Here is a 21,004-nt window from a genome sequence, read left to right as displayed (position 1 = left end):
TTCCCAAGTGTCCTGTGTGTGCTGTCCTGTCACCTCACTTCCCAAGTGTCCTGTGTGTGCTGTCCTGCAGCACTACAGTGTCTTACAAGTCTTGGTCAATAGGGGTCAAGACTTGGTTAGAGTCAGAAACATGAAAACCACCTTTGAGGGCAGCAGAGCCCTGGGGCAGGCTGCCCAGAGAGGTTGTGGAGTCTCCTTCTCTGGAGACTTTCAAGGCCCACCTGGGTGTGTTGCTGTGTGACCTGCCCTGGGTGATCCTGCCATGGCAGGGGATTTGAACTTGGCCTTGAGAGGTCCCTTCCACCCCCTACCATTCTGTGAGTGTGCTTCTGGAGTTCCTCTCTCCTGTACTTCTGCCAGTGCCTGGCCAAGCACAGTCCTGGCCCATGGCTGCAACTCCAGGACATGGGGGAATAAAAAGAGGTGAGTTTGTGGTTTTGTCAGTCACCATAAAATGTCTCTCTCAGCACCTCCCAGTTAGCCTGGTGACCACACAGCAGTTTTGTTCTCCCTAATTTCAGTGCCATTCCCTTGCCCTCCCTCCCAGCACAGCAGGCTGAACCCCCTCATGGAACTCAGAACAGTGAAGCTCCAAGGGTGCAGCTGTGCAGTGGCAGGGAGAGCACTGGAAGGCAAGCAGGCTGTCTGCAGCACAGGCTCTGCAACACAGCCTTCTCAAACCACCCTGCTAGCTTTACTTTTGGTGTTGGTTTGGGGTTGGAATGAACATGAATTCATGTTTGACTTTCCTCTGTCCCCTGATACCTGATGACACCACCCCAGCCCTTCTGAGAACCAAACTGAAGCAACATCCACCACCCCAGCCCTTCTGAGAACCAAACTGAAGCAACATCCACCACCCCAGTCCTTCTGAGAACCAAACTGAAGCAACATCCACCACCCCAGCCCTTCTGAGAACCAAACTGAAGCAACATTTTATTGCCACTTAAAGGCTTCCTTGTATTAGGAAAATAAAATAGAAAGTACAGTGATTAACAATTCAAATCCAACCTCTCTCTCACTGGCATCTTCCTCCTTTCTCTTGTTATTTCCATGCATCAGCAGAAAAGTGACCCATAACATGCAGGGAGAAAGGAAGTTTTAATTCCCAGGATGATTTGCATACAGATCAGAGCATATTAATTATAGAGACTTCTTAGACACCAAGGGGGTTTCTGTGTATGCATCAAGCACAGCCAAGAGCAGCCCTGCAGCAGGAAGGGTGTTCAGCTGGACTCCTCCCCACTGAGCTGCCAAATGAAGGGAAACACTTGTTCTATGAACCAGGATAAATGTTTAATGAATAGAAAAGTGGGATTTGAGCAGGACTGATACAAAAGAAATCCCCCATCTTAGCTGGGGCAGGGAAGGGATGGGGTAGAGGAATTCCTTTGGTGCTATAATGTGGGCTCTAAAGGTGGTGGTGGTGGGGGGAAGGCTGAAATGTCAGTGTGCAGTGGGGAGCTCACCTGCTGCCAATGCTGCTTAGCTCCCACACTGCATGTGTAGAGGTGTGGATTGCATGTGGAGGGCAGATTTAGGCTGGACAGCAGGAGGAAGTTCTGCACAGTTAGGGTGGGAAAACACTGGAACAGGTTGCCCAGGGGTGTGGTTGAGGCCCCATCCTTCGAGACATTCGAGATGACTTGCTGTGGTCCTGGGCAGCCTTGATGGAGTCGCAGGTGTGGCCGGTGCCTGCAGGTGGCCCTGGACAAGAGAACCCTTCGAGGGTCTGCCTTGCAAGCTGCTGCCCTCTGCGGACCTGCACGCAGCCCTGAGGAACGAAAGGCTCTGACTACAGGACTCGCTTTTATTGTCCACAACCGTGATACAAAAGGGCTGTTGCAGAAGTTAATTCTTCCCCCAGGTAAGAAACCCAGCACTCAACACCAGGCTGGTAAGGAGAGGAAGGAAGGAAGTGGAGAGAATGACTTCTTCACCTCAAACTCATGGTTTATTTCATGGCTGCGCCGCTGGAGCTGGTAATTTTCTTCCCCAGAGAGCGAGGATTCTCCTCCTGGGCTGGAGCCAGCAGTGTTAGGCACCAGCCTCAAGCCTGTACAACCACCAAGCAAACAGCTCGTAGAGGAGACAGTCTGGCTTTTAGAGTGAGCACACACTGATGGGGAACATAGGCTAAAAGTAACAAATGTTGCTTTAGTAAGGAGTCTCTCGGCGTTGGTTTGTTTTGGTTTCTGTCTGTGGGGTTTTTATACAGTAGGTGTAGATAGAAAAGGTGGGTTTGGGTTTTTCCCCCCCCACCCCAAATTATGTTCACAGGTATCACTGAGCCATGTCAGAGCTGTCTTGTTACAGAAGCACCTGCCCAAGTGCTTTGAGTCTTTATTGTACAGAGTTAAAATATATTACACTTCTGAAGGGATCTCGAATCACTGCAAGGGGCTTTGCTAGCATCTTAGTGAGCCAAATGGGAGGAAAAGGCAGTCCACATTCATGGTGTGAATATACAGTAAGGTGTTGGACATCCTATTAAACTCATTGCTCATGTTCTCAAAATAACCATGGTGATGAGACCTGCAAGAGAAGAAGGGAGAACTGAATGCTTTCGCTTCGTCACAGGAAGCACGGCCGCCGCCTGCCCCCGGCACAAATACACACAGAAGGGAGTTAGGGATACAGGGAGAAGGGATTTAGGGAAGCACTTAGCTTAAAATGGTAGAAGTATGGCTCCCAGTTTTGATGTAGGCATAGAATCTGAGTCATAGAATGTTAGGGGTTGGAAGGGACCTCCAGAGATCACCGAGTCCAACCCCCCTGCCAAAGCGGGGTCACGCAGGGCAGGGCACACAGGAACTCACCCAGGTGGGTGTTGAAAGTCTCCAGAGCAGGAGACTCCACCACCTCCCTGGGCAGCCTGCTCCAGGGCTCCAGCACTCTCCCAGGAATGAAGTTTTTCCTCATGTTGAGGTGGAACTTCCTGGACTCCAGCTTGTGCCCACTGTTTCTTGTCCTATCACTGGCCCCCAGAGAAGAGAGCCTGGCACCTTCATCTTGACCCCCACCCCTCAGATCCCCCCTCAGCCTTCTCTTCTCCAGACTAAACAGCCCCAGGTCTCTCAGCCTTCCCTCACAGGAGGGATGTTCATGTTCCCCAATCATCCTCTCAGCTCTCCATTGGATTCTCTCCAGCAGCTCCCTGTCTCTCCTGAACTGGGGAGCCCCAGACTGGACACAGTATTGCAGGCGTGGTCTCCCCTAGAGCTGCTGGCCACACTTCTCTTGATGCACCCCAAGCAACTGTCAAACAAAGGCCCCTGAAGTGCAGTGTCCCTAGCAACTACATGCCAAAGGAGCTACAGATGCTCCAGGCAGTGATTCATCTCACTACAGGCAGACCTGAGATTTTGCCTGAGGGCAGTGTAACACTGGCAGACAAGCCAAGATACCAGGGAGGGGGGCTAGTGATGGGCAGCCTAAGCCAAATGCTGGATCATCAAGTTAAGGCAGCTTAGCTGAAGGCTCCAAGACATTTTTGCTCCTGCTCCTGTGCAGAGTAACTGATCAAAGACTAATTCCAGACAAAGATGTTAAGTTTCCTTGTCAGTCTGCAGGGGGAGCTTCCTACAGCCTCTCTGTTGTGACCTTTAAAGGGGGAGGGAAGAGGCAAAACAATAATAATGCAGAGCTCTGTCAGAGGTTAAAACCCAATTAAAAGCAGATGAAAGGAGGAAATGTGGGGCTAATAAACCCACTCAATGACACACTGAAAAGTTCACTTTAATTATGTGCTGGTAGAGGAAAAAAACACAAACCTGCAAGATTTTAGCTGTGAGTTGGATTGCATGAGGCAAAGGGGAGTAGTGGGGGTGGAAACCACATCAGGGCTCCCTGAATTCCAACCTCACCTAGCATCAGAACAGAAATTTCCCAGCTCTTAGGCAACCTTCCTTTCTTGCAGGCTCAGATGATGCTAGTGCAGCAGGCTTTCACTGCAGAGAGCTCAGCTGAAGCCTGCAGATCTCACCATGGATAAAGACATTTCTGAGGCTATTTTACTATCCTGATTTAATGATCTACTTCATGAAGCTAGAAGCATGACAGAAGAGAGCTGCACTGCTGCCTTACATTAGATAAGCAATTTAGCCATTAAGGAGGAATTAGAGTTCAGCTATTTCTTCAGGTCTGTATTAGCCTTGGCAATCAGTCCCAGCACAACTCCTGCAGGCCTTGGACTCCCTACACCATCACAGAGCCACAACAGAGGCTTCTGGAAGGTGCTGCAGGACAGCCTACCCCACTTGTGCAGGGACTTTCTGTCAAGCAAATGCTTCCCAAATGTTGTACAGCCCAGCTGGTGTGGCATTGGCCTCCCTTGCCAAACAATCCACTTGGACTTTGGTGTGGAAGAAAGTGGTTTTCATCCTCCAAAGAGCAGTCAGCTTTCTGCACCAGCAAGAGCTGCACACAGAAGAATCTTTCCATGAAAACTAAAACCACTGCTCCCAAAGGAATCAAGCTCTGCAAGAACTTCAAAGTGAATCTAGAACTAGGTTCAGCTGCTGCAGCTGTATGAAGTCAGATGGTTTACTACAGTAGTTCCCAGCAGGGACTGGAGTAAATTTCAAAACTAGAGATAAACCCAAAGCTGGGATTACTGCAAGCTCCTGATCTCTAAGTACATCCCCATCAGCTCAGGTGAAGAGCAACAAGTGGGTTTTGAACCCACTTCAGCAGACTGCACGAGTCAGGCAGCTGAGGGTGTGCATTAACCATCAAGAACCTGCATCTTTCCCCATCACTACCCTCACCTCTAGCTCTCAGTTTGAATCTGCCTAGCTTGCTTCCTCTAAATCCTCCTATTTCTGCCAGGTGGGACAGGAGAGCTGAGTTTCAGTGGGACTGCTCTTCAAATCTGAAATAGCTATGGTAAAAGAGTCACAGCTAGTGAAATGAGCAACTTCACTCTGCCTCCTAACCTAGCAGCAAGCTCCAACTCAGGAAGAAGTGGGGATGGTGGTGGGTTCTCAGGAAGGCTTTGCAACAACTGACTTCTACACATTTCAACTGCTTATCAAGAAGGCAGTGAATGGAGCCTTTCAGACCAGATGGAGAGGGCAATGGAATAACAGCAGAGACTGAGGTTCTGCAACAAAAGCATAAGAAACAGCACATTCCATTCAGTTTTGCTGGCAGATGACTGCCCTTGGCTGGCCATCAAATGAAGGTGGAATTAGCACGCTGAGGCCTGTCTATGGTAAGTATCAACTGGAATCTGACCTAAAACACACAGAACAGCTATGATGGCTGCAAGTGAAATGTAAGCAGAGATGCAAACCAGAGCTGTAAGGTGATGCTCGGTCTGAAGCCACTGGCAGAGAAAGGAGAAGCTTCTCAACAGCAGAGGAGCTGCAGGAAGGCGTTTACCCCATCCCAGCTACTTACCTAAAACATAAGCAGCTACTAACTTTTGATTCACGCTTAAATGGAGGTAGAGAGGCACCAGGGATTCCATTTCCCCCAATGTAGGTAGCATTAGTGCTGCAACACACACTATTCCTAGGAAGACTGTTAGTAAACTAGGTCCCGACGAGGCAGTTCTGTTTTCTGAAACACAAGAGAGAAGCCAGCGGTGAGGAACGGCCAACCCACAGCAGCCTTCCAGGCTCTGCAGTACACCACAGCTGCAACACCCTGAGGTCGTCTTTGCCCCTTTGGAGTTTGGAAGGGTTGGAAATCAACTTTTCAACCCACCCTTCTAAACTGTCTGCCTTCCGGAGAGAAGCAAGCTGCTCCTCGTGCTGACGCTGGAACTTGTTTTCACACGGCTTCCCAAACCCCTCCCCACCCCCACCCCGACTCCGTCTGGAGGGACAGAGCCTGCCAGCCCCAGGAGCTGTACACACAAACACAAACTCCTCACAGCTGGATGAGGAAGCAGTGCCTGAGGCTTCACCGTGCGTCCCGACTCTGCTCCCTGCTGTGTGCCTGCAGCAATTAGCACTCGCTTAGGAAAGAGCGCCCAGAAGAGCTGCGCAGGCAGAGAACTGCTTCCCCCTCCAGAACAAAACTTGGCTACAGGACAAGCAGAGATTCCTGGGCCAGCTCAGTTCCCCTTCTTTCATTAGGGGCTGCACCTGGCAGAACCAGTTGCCAGCAAAAAAAAAAATCCCCAAACAAACCAAGAATCAGTAAGATTTGAATCTTCCTCTAAAGGCTGTGAAAGTGAACAGGGCAATATCCCCAGCACAAGGGCACACAAACTAGAGCTGAACTCTTCCCTCATATGCTTTATTGTGCTGCAGTGGAACAGCTGGAACCCCCTCAAAGGCACAGTTGTGTAATCTTTCAAAGGGCTGCTAACATCTTCAGTGAATCCCTCTCACCAAATTCTCAAGGCTTGCTGGAAACCAGCCAAAGTTTTCATCAAGCCCTTCTATCCTCAGTGACTAGCAACGTGTGCCCTGTTGCAATTCCAGGAGCCTGGAATGTCTAGGTTGCAGGTTAGAGGGCAAAGACTGGAGCTGCTGTGCAAGCAAGCAACAGAATGGAGTCACCAAGGCTTTTTCTAAGCAGAGAAATAGCACTTGGATGAAGACAGGCTGTCCAGGATGGTGCAAAACTCCTCCACTGGAACAGCTACCACAAGCAACATTTAGTTCTGTGGAGCCAGGCACCCCCCTGCATTTGCTTTAACCAGGCACCCTACTAATAACTGTCTTGAAGGGGTTTCCAGTGAAAGGTGTTTCACCAGCCAACAAACTGAACAGTCAAACAGTTGGGGTTGAACAGGAGGAACACTCAAGCAAATTCAGCTGTTTTCTAGAACTGATGTTTGCTCTTGTCATGAAAAATGAAGCAGTGACAAGAATATTGGGAGTGTGAACCAATGGAAGGAACAAGAAGGTAGGCTGCCAAGTCGAGAGGTGGTTTAGATTTAGATCCGGCACAACTTGATACTTTTTCTATCTCCCCCTGCCCCTTTTGGGCCAGGTTTTGCCCCAAGACTGTTGATTCACTTCCTCACCTATAAAGCATGCAGAGTTTTCTGCTAGCCAGGGAGCTTCTCTGTGTTTGTGAGGCAGACAAAGGAGCACTTCAGAAGACGTTCTGGCAGTACTTCCTGCTCCTCCGGAAATGGAGGATTAAGGCTTTGGAACAAACTCAGGAGGGGCATATGTTCTGAGAGAGCCCAAGGGGAAAAAACACCCTACCATCCTTCTGCAGGCAAATTCCCATGGGCTGCACCACAACTTCTGCACCAGGGGAACAGAAAATGGACTCTCTGAGGGCTGAGATGCAAACGTGGGGCAGCAAAGGGGCTTGGTTAATCGAGCCAGCAGCATATAGAATACAGAATTAAGCAGGTTGGGAAAGACCTTTGAGATCATCAAGTCCAGCCTATCACCCAACACCATCTAATCAACTAAACCATGGGCTTGATTAATTATGTATTCTATATGCTGCTGGCTTGATTAACCAGGTTGGGAAAGACCTTTGAGATCATCAAGTCCAACCTACCACCCAACACCATCCAATCTACTGAACCATGGGCTTGATTAATCAAGCCAGCAGAATACAGAATTAACCAGGTTGGGAAAGACCTTTGAGATCATCAAGTCCAACCTAACACCAGCCAATCATCTAAACCATGGGCTTGATTAATCAAGGCAGCAGAATACAGAATTAACCAGGTTGGGGAAGACCTTTGAGATCATCAAGTCCAACCTACCACCCACCACTATCTAATCAACTAAACCATGGCACCAAGTGCCTCGTAAGCAGAGCAGCCATAGCCTGGGTTCTTGGCCACTGTCATCTGCCAGTCATAAACCCAACCTTAGAGGTAAATGAGAAGAACTGCTTTTGAATTTACCCCAGTGAGCTATTCATAACCGATTCAGAAGACAGGAGGGGTAAAAGATTTCAACTACCTGGTTGACACAAAGACTGATCAAAAAAGACACTTTCAGCCAGGTGTTCTTTTATTCGTTTCTCCTCCTCTTCTTTTTGTTGCTCTTGCTCCTTTGCAGATGGAAGTAGAGTAGCAATGATCTCCTTTTTCCCCAGTGCTTTCCTCTGGCTCTGCTCAGACACTTGCAGGCGGAATTTATCTATCACACCATAGTAAGCGGCCCGGACATCTCTGTGACGGATCACGCTGCAGAGGGAAGCACCCTTTTCAGTCAGGGGAACTCAGCAGAAGCCTGTCTCCTGGGCAATTACAGCCCACATCCCTCCCACAAAGACACACTGCAATAGGCCAGATCCCTGCTACCTCTTCCAGCACCCACAGCTCTCCAAGATTTCATCCTGCCTTCACTTCCCACCATCCCTTCTGTTCGCTCTGGTTCCCGAGTACAGATGATTTACTGGCTGGCCAAAAAGAAGAGGCAATTCATAGAATGGGTTGGAAAGGACCTTGAAGATCATCTAGTTCTCCTACTAGACCAGGTTGCTTAAGGCCCTGTCCACCCCAGCCTTGAACACTTCCAGGGAGGGGGCATTCATGACCTCCCAGGGCATCCTGTTCCAGTATAGAAGCCTAGAGTGGGCTGGGTTGGAAGGGAGCTCCAAAGGCCATCCAGTCCAACCCCACCTACAGTCAGCAGGAACATCCTCAACTAGAGCAGGTTGCCCAGAGCCCTGCCAAGCCTCCCCTTGAGTATCTACAGGGATGGGGCCCCAACCACCTTCCTGGGCAACCTGTTCCTGAGGGTGTTTCACCACCCTTATAGTAAAGAACCCCTTCCTAACATCCAGTCTAAATCTGCTCTTCCCACTTAAGTACACCTTGGCCTCCATCTGAGGCCTAGCTGCCAATGTGCATGAAACATCAATTATCTGAAAGATACTTTCTCTGTCAAAGTTGTTTGATGCTGATTTTAAAAGGTATGGGGGGGGAAGGCAGGGAAGGCAGGGAAGGCAGGGAAGGCAGGGAAGGCAGGGAAGGCAGGGAAGGCAGGGAAGGCAGGGAAGGCAGGGCTGCTAACACTTGGAGAGGTGATGGCAAAATTCTAGGGGTCTGAGGAAAGCAGGCTCAAAGCTTTGAGCTGTACTTGCTCAGGAGCAAAACTCATTCCCTTTATGTACAGCAGGCAGCTAGATGCAGAGGGATTTTCCAAACCAGAAGCCTAGCCTCAAGAGCATGTAACAGTGCAGTAAAAAAAGTGACAGCTGTGCAGTAAAAATGGCAGCTGTGTGTCTCCAAACATTCCTCACCTCTTTTTCAGTGGGTAAACCTGGGTATCAATGGCAGAGCTTTGTGCTGTCATCAATCTAGCTGCCTTGAGCACGTTTCACAGCCTGCACCGAAATGCAGGCTGCTGCAGATACCTCAGCAGCTCCCAGGGGCTGTGCTGGGTGCAGCAGCACAAGCTGCAATCAGATCTCAGATTGCAGTGCAGAAATATCCTCTGAGTTCCAGCTTGAGTCAGTTATTCTCTTGGTAAACCTTCCCCTCCCTGTCCAGCAGCCACTCCTGCTCTGCTGTTTTAAACACACTGACCAAGGTGGCTTCCAGCAGTGAGACAGCTGCTGCATTCTTTCTAGTTTCAGGGCATTTCATGGGCAAAAAAAAGTGTCTATGTGGGACCTAGAAAAGGCAGAGGTTTAAAATAACAGTGATCAAAGGCAACAACAGAGCTCCAAGCAGTGCTCTGCTCAACTGCCTCCTCTCTGCAGTTATGATTCATTATGAAGATACTTCTCTAGCATTAAAAAGTCACATTCAGGTTTTGAATCTCCTATCAGCTCTTTGGGTTAACATGGATTTGAGTTATTTTTCCCCCCCAAGTGGAAAACTTTATTTGGTTGGTTGGGTTTTGGGGTGGTTTTGGTTGGGGTTTGGGGGGTGTGTGCAAGGCCATTTTAGATTGTAAAGATAAAAATACCCCCATGTAAGTGATTTGGCCTTGGGAAGGCTGCCACCTCCTGAGAGATCAATAAACGCTTTTGCCCTCAGAAACATAGAACAGAAGTCTTAAAAATGCTTCCAGAAAGCTATTTTTGTTTGTTGTTTTTTCATGACATGTACACCAAATTGCTGCAAGAGCCAGGTTTTTGTGCTTCAGCCTTCATTGAAAAGCACTGTATCTCCCATCACTAGCACACAGACTCACAGGATAGTTTGGGTTAGAAGGGACCTTAAAGATCATCCAGTTCCAACCCCTCTGCCATGGGTAGGGACACCTCCCACCAGCCCAGCTTGCTTAAGGCCTCAGTCAACCTGGCCTAGAATGCCTCCAGAGAGGTGGCATCCACAGACTCCCAGAGCAACCTGTTCCAGTGCCTCCTCACCCTCACTCTAAAGAATTCCTTCCTAATCTCTAGTCTAAGTCTACCTTATTCCAGCTCAAAGCCATCATTGTCTTATCACCACATGCTCTTTGTAAAAAGTCCCTCCCCAGCTTTCTTGTGGCCCCCTTAATGTACTGGAAGGCTGCTCTAAGGTCCCCCTGGAGCCTTCTCTTCTCCAGCCAGTGCTTGTAACTGGTATCTGGACTGAGTAGAGCATTCAACAAGGAACCAGACTGTCCTCCCCTAAGCAAGAGGGCTGCAGGAATGTATGTAGTTTTACATCACTGTAGAGGCAGAAGAGTGTGTTTGTGACAGGCTTTCAGCAAGCTGAGTGTTGGCTGGGCAACTGCCTTCACTGAAACAAAAGGCTTTCTCCTCCCCCCCCCAGCAATCCTAACTCATACAACCCTCAGCATATTAGGAGAGCAAATTCAACACTTATTCCTTCCTTTCACAACTTTGTTGCCACTTTTAGTGCCATGGTAGTACCAACCTAAACAGAATCTTTACATAACACTGTGCTGTGAGAACATGCATCTGCTGCCAAGCAGAGAGATGTTTTCTGCAGACCCTTATAAACAGATACATTCTCCTGTTTCCTTTTAGAGGCCATTGCATAATTGGAAGCTCTGTAGAATATCTGTTTATCTGGCAAATGGCCATACTTGCATAGTACTGCTCATATCCTAGCAGTAAACACTGCCCCTCAGACAGCAACCATTGGAACTGGATGGGGTTTGTGCTGCACAGAACAACTCCCCTGGGATCCTGCATATGGCACATTAGAATAGAATAAACCAGGCTGGAAGAGACCCTCAAGATCATCCAGTCCAACCTATCACCCAACACCACCTAATCAACTAAACCATGGCACCAAGTATCAAGTCTCCTCCTGAACACCTCCAGGGATGGTGACTCCACCACCTCCCCAGGCAGCCCATTCCAAAGGGCAATCACTCTCTCTGTGTAGAACTTCCTCCTAACCTCCAGCCTAAACCTCCCCTTTATTTCATAACACACACACACCCCATTTGTTTAGGGTTAACCAAAAATAATGAAGCCTGTGTAAATGTCTGCCAACAGCTCCCTGAGACACTGCTATCTTCTGACCTGCTTCCTTCCATTTCAGTTCCATGTTTGAAGACTTCCTTTCTATTTAGTGAGACTTTTGAGTTTTCCTCATTACACCTAAGGAAGAGAGACTGTTCATCTGCTTTATCTATTTTATCTTCTTCTATCTTCTTTATGTTCAGTCTGGAGAAAAGAAGGCTCCAAGGTGACCTAATTGTGGCCTTCCAGTATCTGAAGGGGGCTCCAAAAAGGCTGGGGAGGGACTGCTCAGGATCTCAGGGAGTGATAGGACTAGGAGGAATGGAATGAAGCTGGAGGTGGGGAGATCCAGGCTGGAGGTGAGGAGGAAGTTCTTCCCCATGAGAGTGGTGAAGCCCTGGAATGGGTTGTCCAGGGAGGTGGTTGGGGCCCCATCCCTGAAGGTGTTTAAGCCCAGGCTGGATGAGGCTCTGGCCAGCCTGATCTAGTGTGGGGTGTCCCTGCCCATGGCAGGGGGGTTGGAACTAGATAATCCTTGTGCTCCCTTCCAACCCTGACTGATACTATGATCTAACAAGGTTTGTGGGTTGTTTTTTTTCTACTGTATGACCATTTGTCAGCCAGAGACTGCAGGTGGTGTTTCAAATTTCTATTCAGGAAGCCCAGCCTGCTCTTTTAAGTACTTCCTGCTTTCTTTAGTTCCAGCTGTACATCAACACAGAAACAACATGGAAGATGAAAAGAGCTGGTCTACTTTAGCTTATGCATCTATTCTACTTTGAATGACAGCAGCCTACAGAACTGACACATCATTTTGGTCACTTTATTAATTTCCTCTGTTATTGGGCTGGGACCAGACAGGGAAAAAAAAAAAAACCCCAAACAAGTAAAGGGGAGACTGAGATCTCCAAATAAGATGTGGTTGGGATGAAAGGCAGGCAAAAGTAGCTGCATGAAAAACAGCCCAGGAAAGTGTGCTCAGCAGAACTGCAAACATTTTTGCTTTGCCAATCTGCAAAGTATTTCTCATGCAGGACTCTCAGTCCTGGGAGGTCTTGCTTTCCTTGTTATTTCTAACAAAAAAAAGTGCTCAGAGGAGTCTCATATTGCTCTCACTGCTGGTTTACAAACTGTACTACAGGATGAATTTACTAGCATTTCAGTTATGCCTGATGAAGAAAATTAAAGAGTTCCTCTGACATTGTAATCCTCTGCCCTTGAGTGAAAGAACAGCAAAGACCAGATGGCCACAAGAATATGGGAGATGAGCAAAACATTGCATTTTCACACAGCTTATACATATATTCATGGGTTCATGATTGGGCACCCTGAAGATCATCTAGTTCCAACCCTTCTGGCATTAGCAGGGACACCTTCCACTACACCAGGTTGCTCAAGGCCTCATCCAACCTCGCCCTGAACACCTCCATGACCTCCCCGGGCAGCGTCTCACCCCACCTCACTCCAAAGAGCTTCTTCCTCATATCTATGCTGCCCTTTACCACCTCTTAAATAAGAAATCAAGGCAATACAGTGTTGTACATCAGAAAAAAAACCCACACCCAACCACCCAGCTTTTACTTACATATCAACACAGCACTGAGGCTTCACTGCACCTGTAGCATCAACCACCGCATATTTATTTGGAGTTGTACAAAGAACTGCAAGGCAAAGGACAGCAGTGGTAACAAAAGCAGGAAGGAACACCTCACCAGCTCCATCAACAGACACAAGCAAAGAGTTTGGTTTTGTAACACACACATGTTGTTACACGAGTCATAAGTGGATCCAAAGATCACCAACTACCCCTTAAATAGAACTTAACCTAAGGAACCCACCTTTGAATTTTAAGGCAAACTCATAGGGGTTATATAGAGTCAACACCTGCTTGTGTGTTGACTGGTCATCTGCATAAAATATAAGTTCTGTAGGAAAAACAAAAACAGGAAGATTTCCTTCCACTAACTCTGGCTGTCTTTTTTGTTGCTGCATTGGCACTGAGTCCTCCTTGCTGCTTCTTGGGCTCTTACGACTTTGTATCCTCAGAGACTTCAGCTTTTGAATCGCTTAAGAATCCCAAAGCATTTTGGCAATTCTAAAAGGGAAGGAAAGAGAGAAAAAAAGGGGAGGGGAGGGAACAAAAAACAGGGAAAACAAAACAAACCAAACAAAAAAAGGAAAAACAAACAAAAAGAGAGAGAAAAGGCAAGAAGATTATTTCCATAAGTCCATACCAAACCGAGGCAGACAACATAGGTGTGAAAAAACATCAATACAATGCTTGGTTAGGGATCTGCTTTTACTTAAGTTCCCTTAAAAACACAGAAATGGGGGGGAAGAAATAATACCTGCATGGGGGTTTCCATCTGTTGAACAACCAGCTATCAAATACATGGATAAGCACTTCTCCAGTGTATCACAGCAGTACTGTGGGGTCCCACTCCACACTAGAGCCTTTGCAACACCAGCCAAACACCACCACCGAAAAAGGTAGCCCGCCCTTGCCTCAGGACACCACCACGTGAGAAAAAACAGAGCAGAGAGGAGGAAACACAAGGACATAAGACAGCAGGAGTCACTGTGTTAGGCAGGTGAGCTTCCTGGATGAGGTATGAGGCGGCAGGCATCCGCTCAGGTAGGCGCTGAGGTATGTCAAACCCCTGAGATTCAGAACCAAAGAATGGGGAACACCTTCACGCCTTGCTTGGACTCAACGACTGCTTGGCACTCACAGGCAACGAGCTGAAAAATAACTGGCATGCAGAACACCAAACAGACTTGGGACTGACTCTTTGATTCCAACCTGCCACTGCTGTCTCTAACCCCAAGTGTAACCTTGCTGTTCTCCCCTCTGCCACCCCTCCCTGGTTTGGTTTTATTTTGAGTGGCATTCCTGAACTAAAACCAGAACCCATGACCCCACCAAGCAACAATCCCAAATGTAATTCATGAGAGAAAACGAAGGCCAGGCCCCTCAGCACACATACCACTGACTTGACACACTCCAGCCAGAGCAAAGTGAAACAGCTACGCAGCTATTTTCCCCCAAGAACATCACGTGTGACCGTATCTCCTACAGGTTAATTATCAAACCGAAGGTGTCCTCCCAGGCTTAACTTCCTTCTGCAGTAGAAAACGTTAAAAGAACAAGGAGTTCCTCCTGACTCCTTGGCTGTCATTTCCACTTCCCATGAAGCTCTGTGAAACAAGGGCCATTTCAGCTGCTCTCCCGTTTGCCTGCACCTTAAGCAAGGTAGTTTGTGAACTTTGCAGCAGTGAGTGGCCCCGGTGTTATGAACAATCAGAACTCAATGCCCGTTTCTGCATTCTGAACATTCACATTTCCAAGCACCAGATACCTGAAACATGACACAAGCTTAGGTGTTTCCTGCTTGTAACATGACACCAGTTTAGGTGTTTACTAGAGTGTACCTGTCATACCTTCAGAGTTGCAGGCTCTGATTCTTATTCACAGACGAGGGTTTAAAGTGCACTGCTGTTTTAAAGCAGCACATCATCCCCGTAGAATTTAAACTCCCAGCTTTTACTGGAGTGCCCTTCCCCAAGATCCAGTTTCCTTTCAGAGCACAGGTTTGTTTCCACTGCACTGAAATGCTACTAATAATATTCTGAAAACAAATCCCCAATGACAGTGTTCCAAGCTGATGTTCTGCTACCTTATTAAGCAGAGTCCAGAAAAAGAAATAGCTCTGTCAGTGGCAATTCAGGCTCCTGGTGCCTCTCAGAAGTTTGGTGAAGCCCTTTGGTTGCAGAAGGATTAACAAACTCTGGAATCGCTTTGTGCGGCAAGTGTGAGCAGCGTTTCTGGAACAACTTTATGTGCTATTGCTAAGTGAGATTCATTGCTCCAGACAGACATACTGAGGCAATATGAAGAGCTAACGTTTTTAAATGCCAGCTTGCAGGAGTACGAAAGTCGTCGTTTTGAAACTTCTCATAGGCAGCAGGTTATGAATTTGGGTTCCACACCCCCAAAAGTGAGTTCAATGTAGTATGCAGCACGCACATGGGACAATCTTTGCTTCTCACACATACCTGTACTACATCCATTATGTGTGGCAGCAATAAAAGCAATCTTTGAAAGCTACAAAAGGGTGGTTTTCTTCCCCCTAAGAAATGCTTTAAACCATATAACCAGTTGTGAGCTACTGCTTGGTATTTTTAAGTGGCTACATGAAAAAAAGATATACATTTATAATAATTAAGATCATTTTGGTGCTTTCGTTTATGTGAACACTCCATGTGTTTTATTCTGATACCTGCCATCACACCACAATTTCAGTGTCCTCTGCTCAGCTAGCAGCTGAGTTCAGGTGTCCCAAACCCCGCAGATCCCAACATTATTGGAGGTATGGATCACTAAGCCTCCTAACCAGCTCGTTTTTCTCGTGCAGCCATTGAAAACACAATTCACAAACTTCCCAGGACTCCACAAGTTGCAGGAGGAAAGGCAGCAATCTTTTCTAAAGTCTATCCTGGGATTGCTTCCTTTTATTTAACTTGGCTGGATGAGAAGTTACCACTCAAACCAGCAAAAGGAAAGCCTGGCAAACCCAGTCCTATAGCAGACACGTTTGCTGACCCAGCAGTGTCATTCAGAAGATAAATGTCTGGGTTTCTAAGCAAGCAAGCAACCAGTGTCCTTTTTTGAGATCATCATTTTGGCTTGTTACTCACCTCATCTCACCAAGTGGCATCACTAAAAGTACTTTTCCCAAAGCCTGCATTATAAATGACAGATCTCCTGGGGAGATTTGATGGCTTAGTATTGACCCATCATATTGCATACATCAACAAGAAACTGTAAGGGCTTTTAGAGAGGAAGGCTGTGCCATCAGACTTCTGCACAGCTCAACCCTAAAGTAGCACTGATGGTCAGAACAAGGCTCAGCAGCCTGCCTTCAGAATCACTAAGGTTGGAAAAGACCTTTAAGATCATCAAGTCCAACCATTATCTAACTCTGCCAGGGCCACTATTACACCATATCCAGATGGGTTGTAAATACATTCAGCAACAGGGATTCAACCACTTCCCTGGGCAGCCTGTTCCAGTCTTTTGAGAACCCCTTCAGTGTAGAGGTTTTTCCTAATGTCCAGCCTAAATCTTCCCTGGTGTAACTTGATGCCATTTCCTCTTGTCCTACAAGTTGTGACTTGCCAGAAGAGACCAACACCCACCTCACCCCAACCTCCTTTCAAGGAGTTGTGGAGAGTGAGGAGGTCTCCCCTCAGCCTTCTTTCGTCCAGGCTAAACAACTGCAGTACCCACAGCTGCTCCTCACCACACCTGTTATCCAGATCCTTCACCAGCTTCCTTGCCCTGCTCTTGACTCATTCCAGCACCTCAATGTCTCTATTATACTGCAGACCCAAAACTGAAACCAGTATTCAAGGCGTGGCCTCACCAGTGCTGAGTCTGAGGGGACAAACTCCTCTACTCCTGCTGACCCAGCTATTCCTGAGGCACACCAGGCTCCCCTTTGCCTTCTTGGCCACCTGGGCACACTGCTGGGTCAGCACACCTGGGCCAACCACTGAAAGGACACTTGCCTGCCACAGCACAGCAGATTCTTACCGCCACCACCACCACCTTTGAATTTTGTGGTCAACGGTCACCGAGATTTATTTGCACAACGTTAAAAGCAGTCAGAAACGCTACAAACCCAAGCCCTGTGGTCTGAGCTCCATGACCCACACTGCACAGATGGGCTTCTCCTTGTTCTGCCAGCGAGACTCCCCGCAGGGGCAGGATGTGCCAAATGCAAGGCTCAGAACAGGACACAGGCCGAAGTGTGACACCTGAGCAACGCCAGCTCGCCTTCCAGGGCTCTTTGAAATCCGGACAAACAATTGTCACTGCTACATGTTATATTATTTTTTTTTTTAGCACAATAAGGATCTTTCCTCCCTGAAGTTACTAAATATATACTGCTGGTGTCACAATAGCACGGATCTGCCAGCGTTTCCTTTGAAATCCCTTCCTTTGGAAATTAAACTCGACAGAGAGAAGAAAAACACCCACAAAGCGAAACGTTAACTTCTCCCTAGGGTCAGCAACACCACCAATTGTGATTTGTTTTCACTTAACAAGTATCTGCTGAGAAAATAAATCAAGGGAGGAAGTTTTTTGTTCCCCTTTTAACTGCCAACAGCCCCATCACCACGGGCTTCCGAGGACGTTTGTTGGGGTGGTTTTTTTCCCCCCCTCCTAACGACTGCAAATAACTCTATAGAATGTCACCCAGTAAACACTTTATTCAGAAATAAGCTCTTTACAGTTCTAATCTCCACCTTTTTTCCCTGTTAAAAACTGGCTGATTACAATGTAATCTGGTTTTGATGCATTTCACAGCCTCCCCCCCTGAATCTACACAATAAGCCTTTCTACAGCGCACAGGCAACGCACTGATGCCTTTTGAGAGCGTATTTACAAAACAAACCGCCGAGTCTTCTTCAAAACTCCCTCTCCTGCCAAAGCTGAGCGAGTCCTTGAAGCTCCACGTAAACACAGCACACTATCCGAGGCAGATCTAGCAGCATTTTGTTTCTCCCGAAGTTTTTGAAGGCCTCAACGTGCACTTGCGCAAGCCAATGTTTGAACTACCGGCAATTATTGGGGAGAGTCACCAACGCTCAGAGCCCGGAGCCCAGCAGCCAGGATGGCTGCATTCCACTGCTGCTAACTCTGTCACTGACACTCCATGACCTTGAGCAAGTTGGTTAACCTCACCTCGGTTTGCTAACCTACGAAGGCACACATTTGGCAAAGTGTTTAAGTAGGTGGATAGTCACCTTTAAACTGGCAGAACTGCTCTGATACTCGGCAAAGCCCGGGCCAAAATAATGCTACTGTTTACCTCTTCACAGGCTGACGAGAAATGGAATTAATAACTGTCTCCAGGATGCTGTAAAATTAGTCTGAGTGTTACCTATTAGCGCGGATGACTACAACACACATAAATCGTGCTGATACCGACAGCAAAATTTATTACGACCACTTCCCTCCCCCCCCCCCCCTTTTATTTTTCAAATGCTGAAAAGGTGACGGCCACAAAAAAAACTCCACTCAAATGCAACTTAAGAGACATGCAAAAGCAAGGGAAAATGAAATGACAGCTGTGCATCGCTTTTGATCCATTCTCCCACACACTTCCGAAGAAACCCGTGGAAGGCTTTCAAGGGCACATCTGCTTTAGTTTCGATTGTCTCAATTTCAGGTCGTGTTTAACGCACCAAACAGGCTGGTTTTAAATCGTGTGTGGTGTTCATTAGTGCTACGTGGCCTTTCCCCCTGTCTCAGGGCAGGTTCGAATAAATACTCGGCTCGAATGCCAAGATGCCACAGATTAACGGAGGAAAACACTCTTTCCTCAAAGAGCTACGGGGGGGAAGGCAGCGCAGTTTGACTCTCCAAAGCGCACCTACTGCAGGCAGAGCCGCGGCAATAACTGCACACACTTAATTGATCCTCTTTGTTCTCCAACAACCTGCAGCAGAGATAAAGACTGAGGCATCTGCGCTCTAACGGCCTCTCCCCACAGCCTGCGCCCTGCCAGTGACGATACCGCAGCCGGCAGCTCCGCCGTCCTGCACGGCTTCCCCTCCGACACCTCGGAGCCGCTGCCAGCGAGCCTCGGCCTCACCGGCAGCCAGCCCACACTCACCCCCTCGGGCCTGCTCGGCTCCGGCTCTCCGCTCCCCGCCGGGAAACCCCGCGGGTGAGAGGGGCCCAACCGGGCAAGGCGGCGCCGAGCTGCCGGGGGCCTTGGAGCGCGGCCGCCGCCCCGCTCCGCCTCACGGCCCTGCCGAAGGGAAGAGCCGCGGGCACCACGGTCCGCCAGCGCTCCCCACCCGAGCCGGCACGGCCAGAACTACCGGCGCCGGAAGACAAGCCCCGCGCTCCCTGCTGAAGGGGAAAGGAGGCCCGGCCTGTCACGGCCCCTCACCGCCCAGGCCCAGCTAACTGCCCGGGGGAAGGGGAGAGGGGGGAGAGCTGTCGCTCCTCCCTCTCCCCCCTGCGCCCCATCCCGGAGATGTCGCGCTGTGTCCCTCGCCCCGAACTCACTCACCCCTCCGGGGCCGCTGGGTGCGGGCTCGGCGGCGCCCCCTTTGTCCGCCGCCGCCCCCCCCGCCCCCCGCCTGCTCCCGTCACTGCAGGTAGCGTCGTCGCTATGGCTGCCGGGATGGCGGCGGCCTCCCCCTGCCGGCGCCAGCCATCGCGAGCGGGGCGGCGCCCCGCCCCCTCCCGCCCCGCCCTGCCCTGGGCACGCCTCCGCCTGCGCCCGCCCCGGCGCCATGTCGGCTCGGCTCGGCCAGGCCCGGCCTGGGCCGGGCGGCGGGGGGCTGCCGGTGTATGTCTTAGGCTCTGTGTCCTTGTTCGTCGGCTGCTTGCTCGCGGGGGGATGGCAGGCGCCTGACCCCCGGCCTGCAGCGCAGCGCCGGCCCGGCCCCAGGGAACGCCGGCGCCATGGGTGTGCTTTCCGGGCTGCAGAAGAGGGAGGCCCTAGTGGTGGGAAGCGGGGCGGGATGCAGCTGGCCTGGCTCTCCTTTCCTATGGGAAGTTTTTGTTTGTAATTAATTTACCTCATCTAACGGTTTTTGAGTTCTGACCCACCCCAGAATGGGCTCCTGGCCTCCTCTCAGGGCTCTCGCTGCTGGTCACTTGGGGCCATGCCGGTCCGGCTTCAAGCTCCCTTGGGCTGTGGGGCTGCAGCCGTTCGGATTTGGTTTACAGACCGTGGGGCAGGAAGGGTCAGCCTGCCTCACCTGCCTGAGCACAGAACTGGGAACAGACAGCGATGCGCCTCTAATCGTATAGCAGCACGGCTCCGATGGGGCGCGTTGGCTCTGCAAACTCGGTTCCTGTTACCTTTGTTCCATATTCCTCTTGTTTACTTACCGTGTATTTATTAAATCAAACTATTGGTCAACTTTAGCTCATTTTATGCTATGGTGTTTTCTTGCCTCTTTTCCTTGGGTTTTTAAGCCTCGCATGATTAAAAACGCAGCAGTGTAGTTGCCACCTAAGAGCACCCCCAACTTTTTAAGGTTACTGGTGCAGCAAAAAGCTTTGTGGGGGTAAGCTGGGTGAATATTTAAGACTTCTATTGAGCCATCCAGTCAGCAGGCTTGGAAAATCCTTTACCCATTACCAGACTTGACCCACCGGTAAAATGAATGCACTTGGATGGTGAAATAAGCACAGCAGCCATTAGCATTTCACAACAGTGTCATGAAACAACCCAGGACATGAAGGAATATAGTGGTTTTATTAATTTAAAATCGTGGAAGACACTAATTTATTTTTTTTTTTCAAATTTTTCCATTTAGCAGCTTGACCAAGATGTGTCTTTTAGCACCCATCTTGTTGCAATGCTACACCTTGAGTACTGTGTCCAGTTCTGGGCCCCTCAGTTTAAGAAGGATATTTAAGAAGTGTCCAGAGAAGGGCAATGAGGCTGGGGAGGAGTCTGGAGCTCAGCCCTGTGGTGAGAGGCTGAGGGAGCTGGGGTTGCTTAGCCTGCAGAAGAGGAGGCTCAGGGGAGACCTTCTTGCTCTCTACAACTCCCTGAAGGGAGGTTGTAGCTAGGAGGGGGGTTGGTCTCTTCTCCCAGGCAAGCAGCACCAGAACAAGAGGACACAGTCTCAAGCTGTACCAGGGGAAGACTAGGCTGGA

At 49.1% G+C, this 21,004-nt stretch overlaps 1 protein-coding gene across 3 annotated transcripts; it reads right to left on the bottom strand.

The window, feature by feature from the left end:
• Window positions 1–2,188: 2,188 nt before the first annotated feature.
• MOSPD1 (motile sperm domain containing 1) lies at window positions 2,189–19,510 on the bottom strand. 3 transcript variants are annotated; one of them, XM_054169590.1, is made up of 6 exons: window positions 19,398–19,510; window positions 13,146–13,402; window positions 12,893–12,968; window positions 7,890–8,119; window positions 5,404–5,565; window positions 2,189–2,535 (listed from the first exon to the last, which is right to left on the bottom strand). In XM_054169590.1, the coding sequence occupies exons 2-6, from the start codon at window positions 13,297–13,299 to the stop codon at window positions 2,504–2,506; spliced, it is 654 nt and encodes a 217-aa protein (XP_054025565.1). In that variant the 5' UTR covers window positions 13,300–13,402; window positions 19,398–19,510; the 3' UTR covers window positions 2,189–2,503. The 3 variants fall into 3 exon arrangements, with proteins under 3 accessions (XP_054025565.1, XP_054025567.1, XP_054025566.1); XM_054169592.1 differs by having other exon boundaries at window positions 7,893–8,119; XM_054169591.1 differs by lacking the exon at window positions 19,398–19,510 and adding an exon at window positions 18,993–19,011.
• Between the last annotated feature and the right edge of the window lie 1,494 nt (window positions 19,511–21,004).

Source organism: Dryobates pubescens, chromosome 18 (genome assembly GCF_014839835.1).
Source record: "Dryobates pubescens isolate bDryPub1 chromosome 18, bDryPub1.pri, whole genome shotgun sequence".
Lineage (NCBI taxonomy): Eukaryota > Metazoa > Chordata > Aves > Piciformes > Picidae > Dryobates > Dryobates pubescens.
The sequence above is the reverse complement of the archived record's forward strand: the minus strand, read 5'-3'. Positions and strand labels throughout refer to the sequence as shown.

Excerpts from the sequence above, each read along its gene's own strand:
- MOSPD1 (XM_054169590.1), bottom strand. The coding sequence starts at position 13,299 with ATGCAGCAACAAAAAAGACAGCCAGAGTTAGTGGAAGGAAATCTTCCT. Across the intron at positions 12,969-13,145 it reads GTTTGCCTTAAAATTCAAAG|TTCTTTGTACAACTCCAAAT; the intron begins GTGGGTTCCTTA and ends TTTGCCTTGCAG. Across the intron at positions 8,120-12,892 it reads CCTCAGTGCTGTGTTGATAT|CGTGATCCGTCACAGAGATG; the intron begins GTAAGTAAAAGC and ends TTCCCTCTGCAG.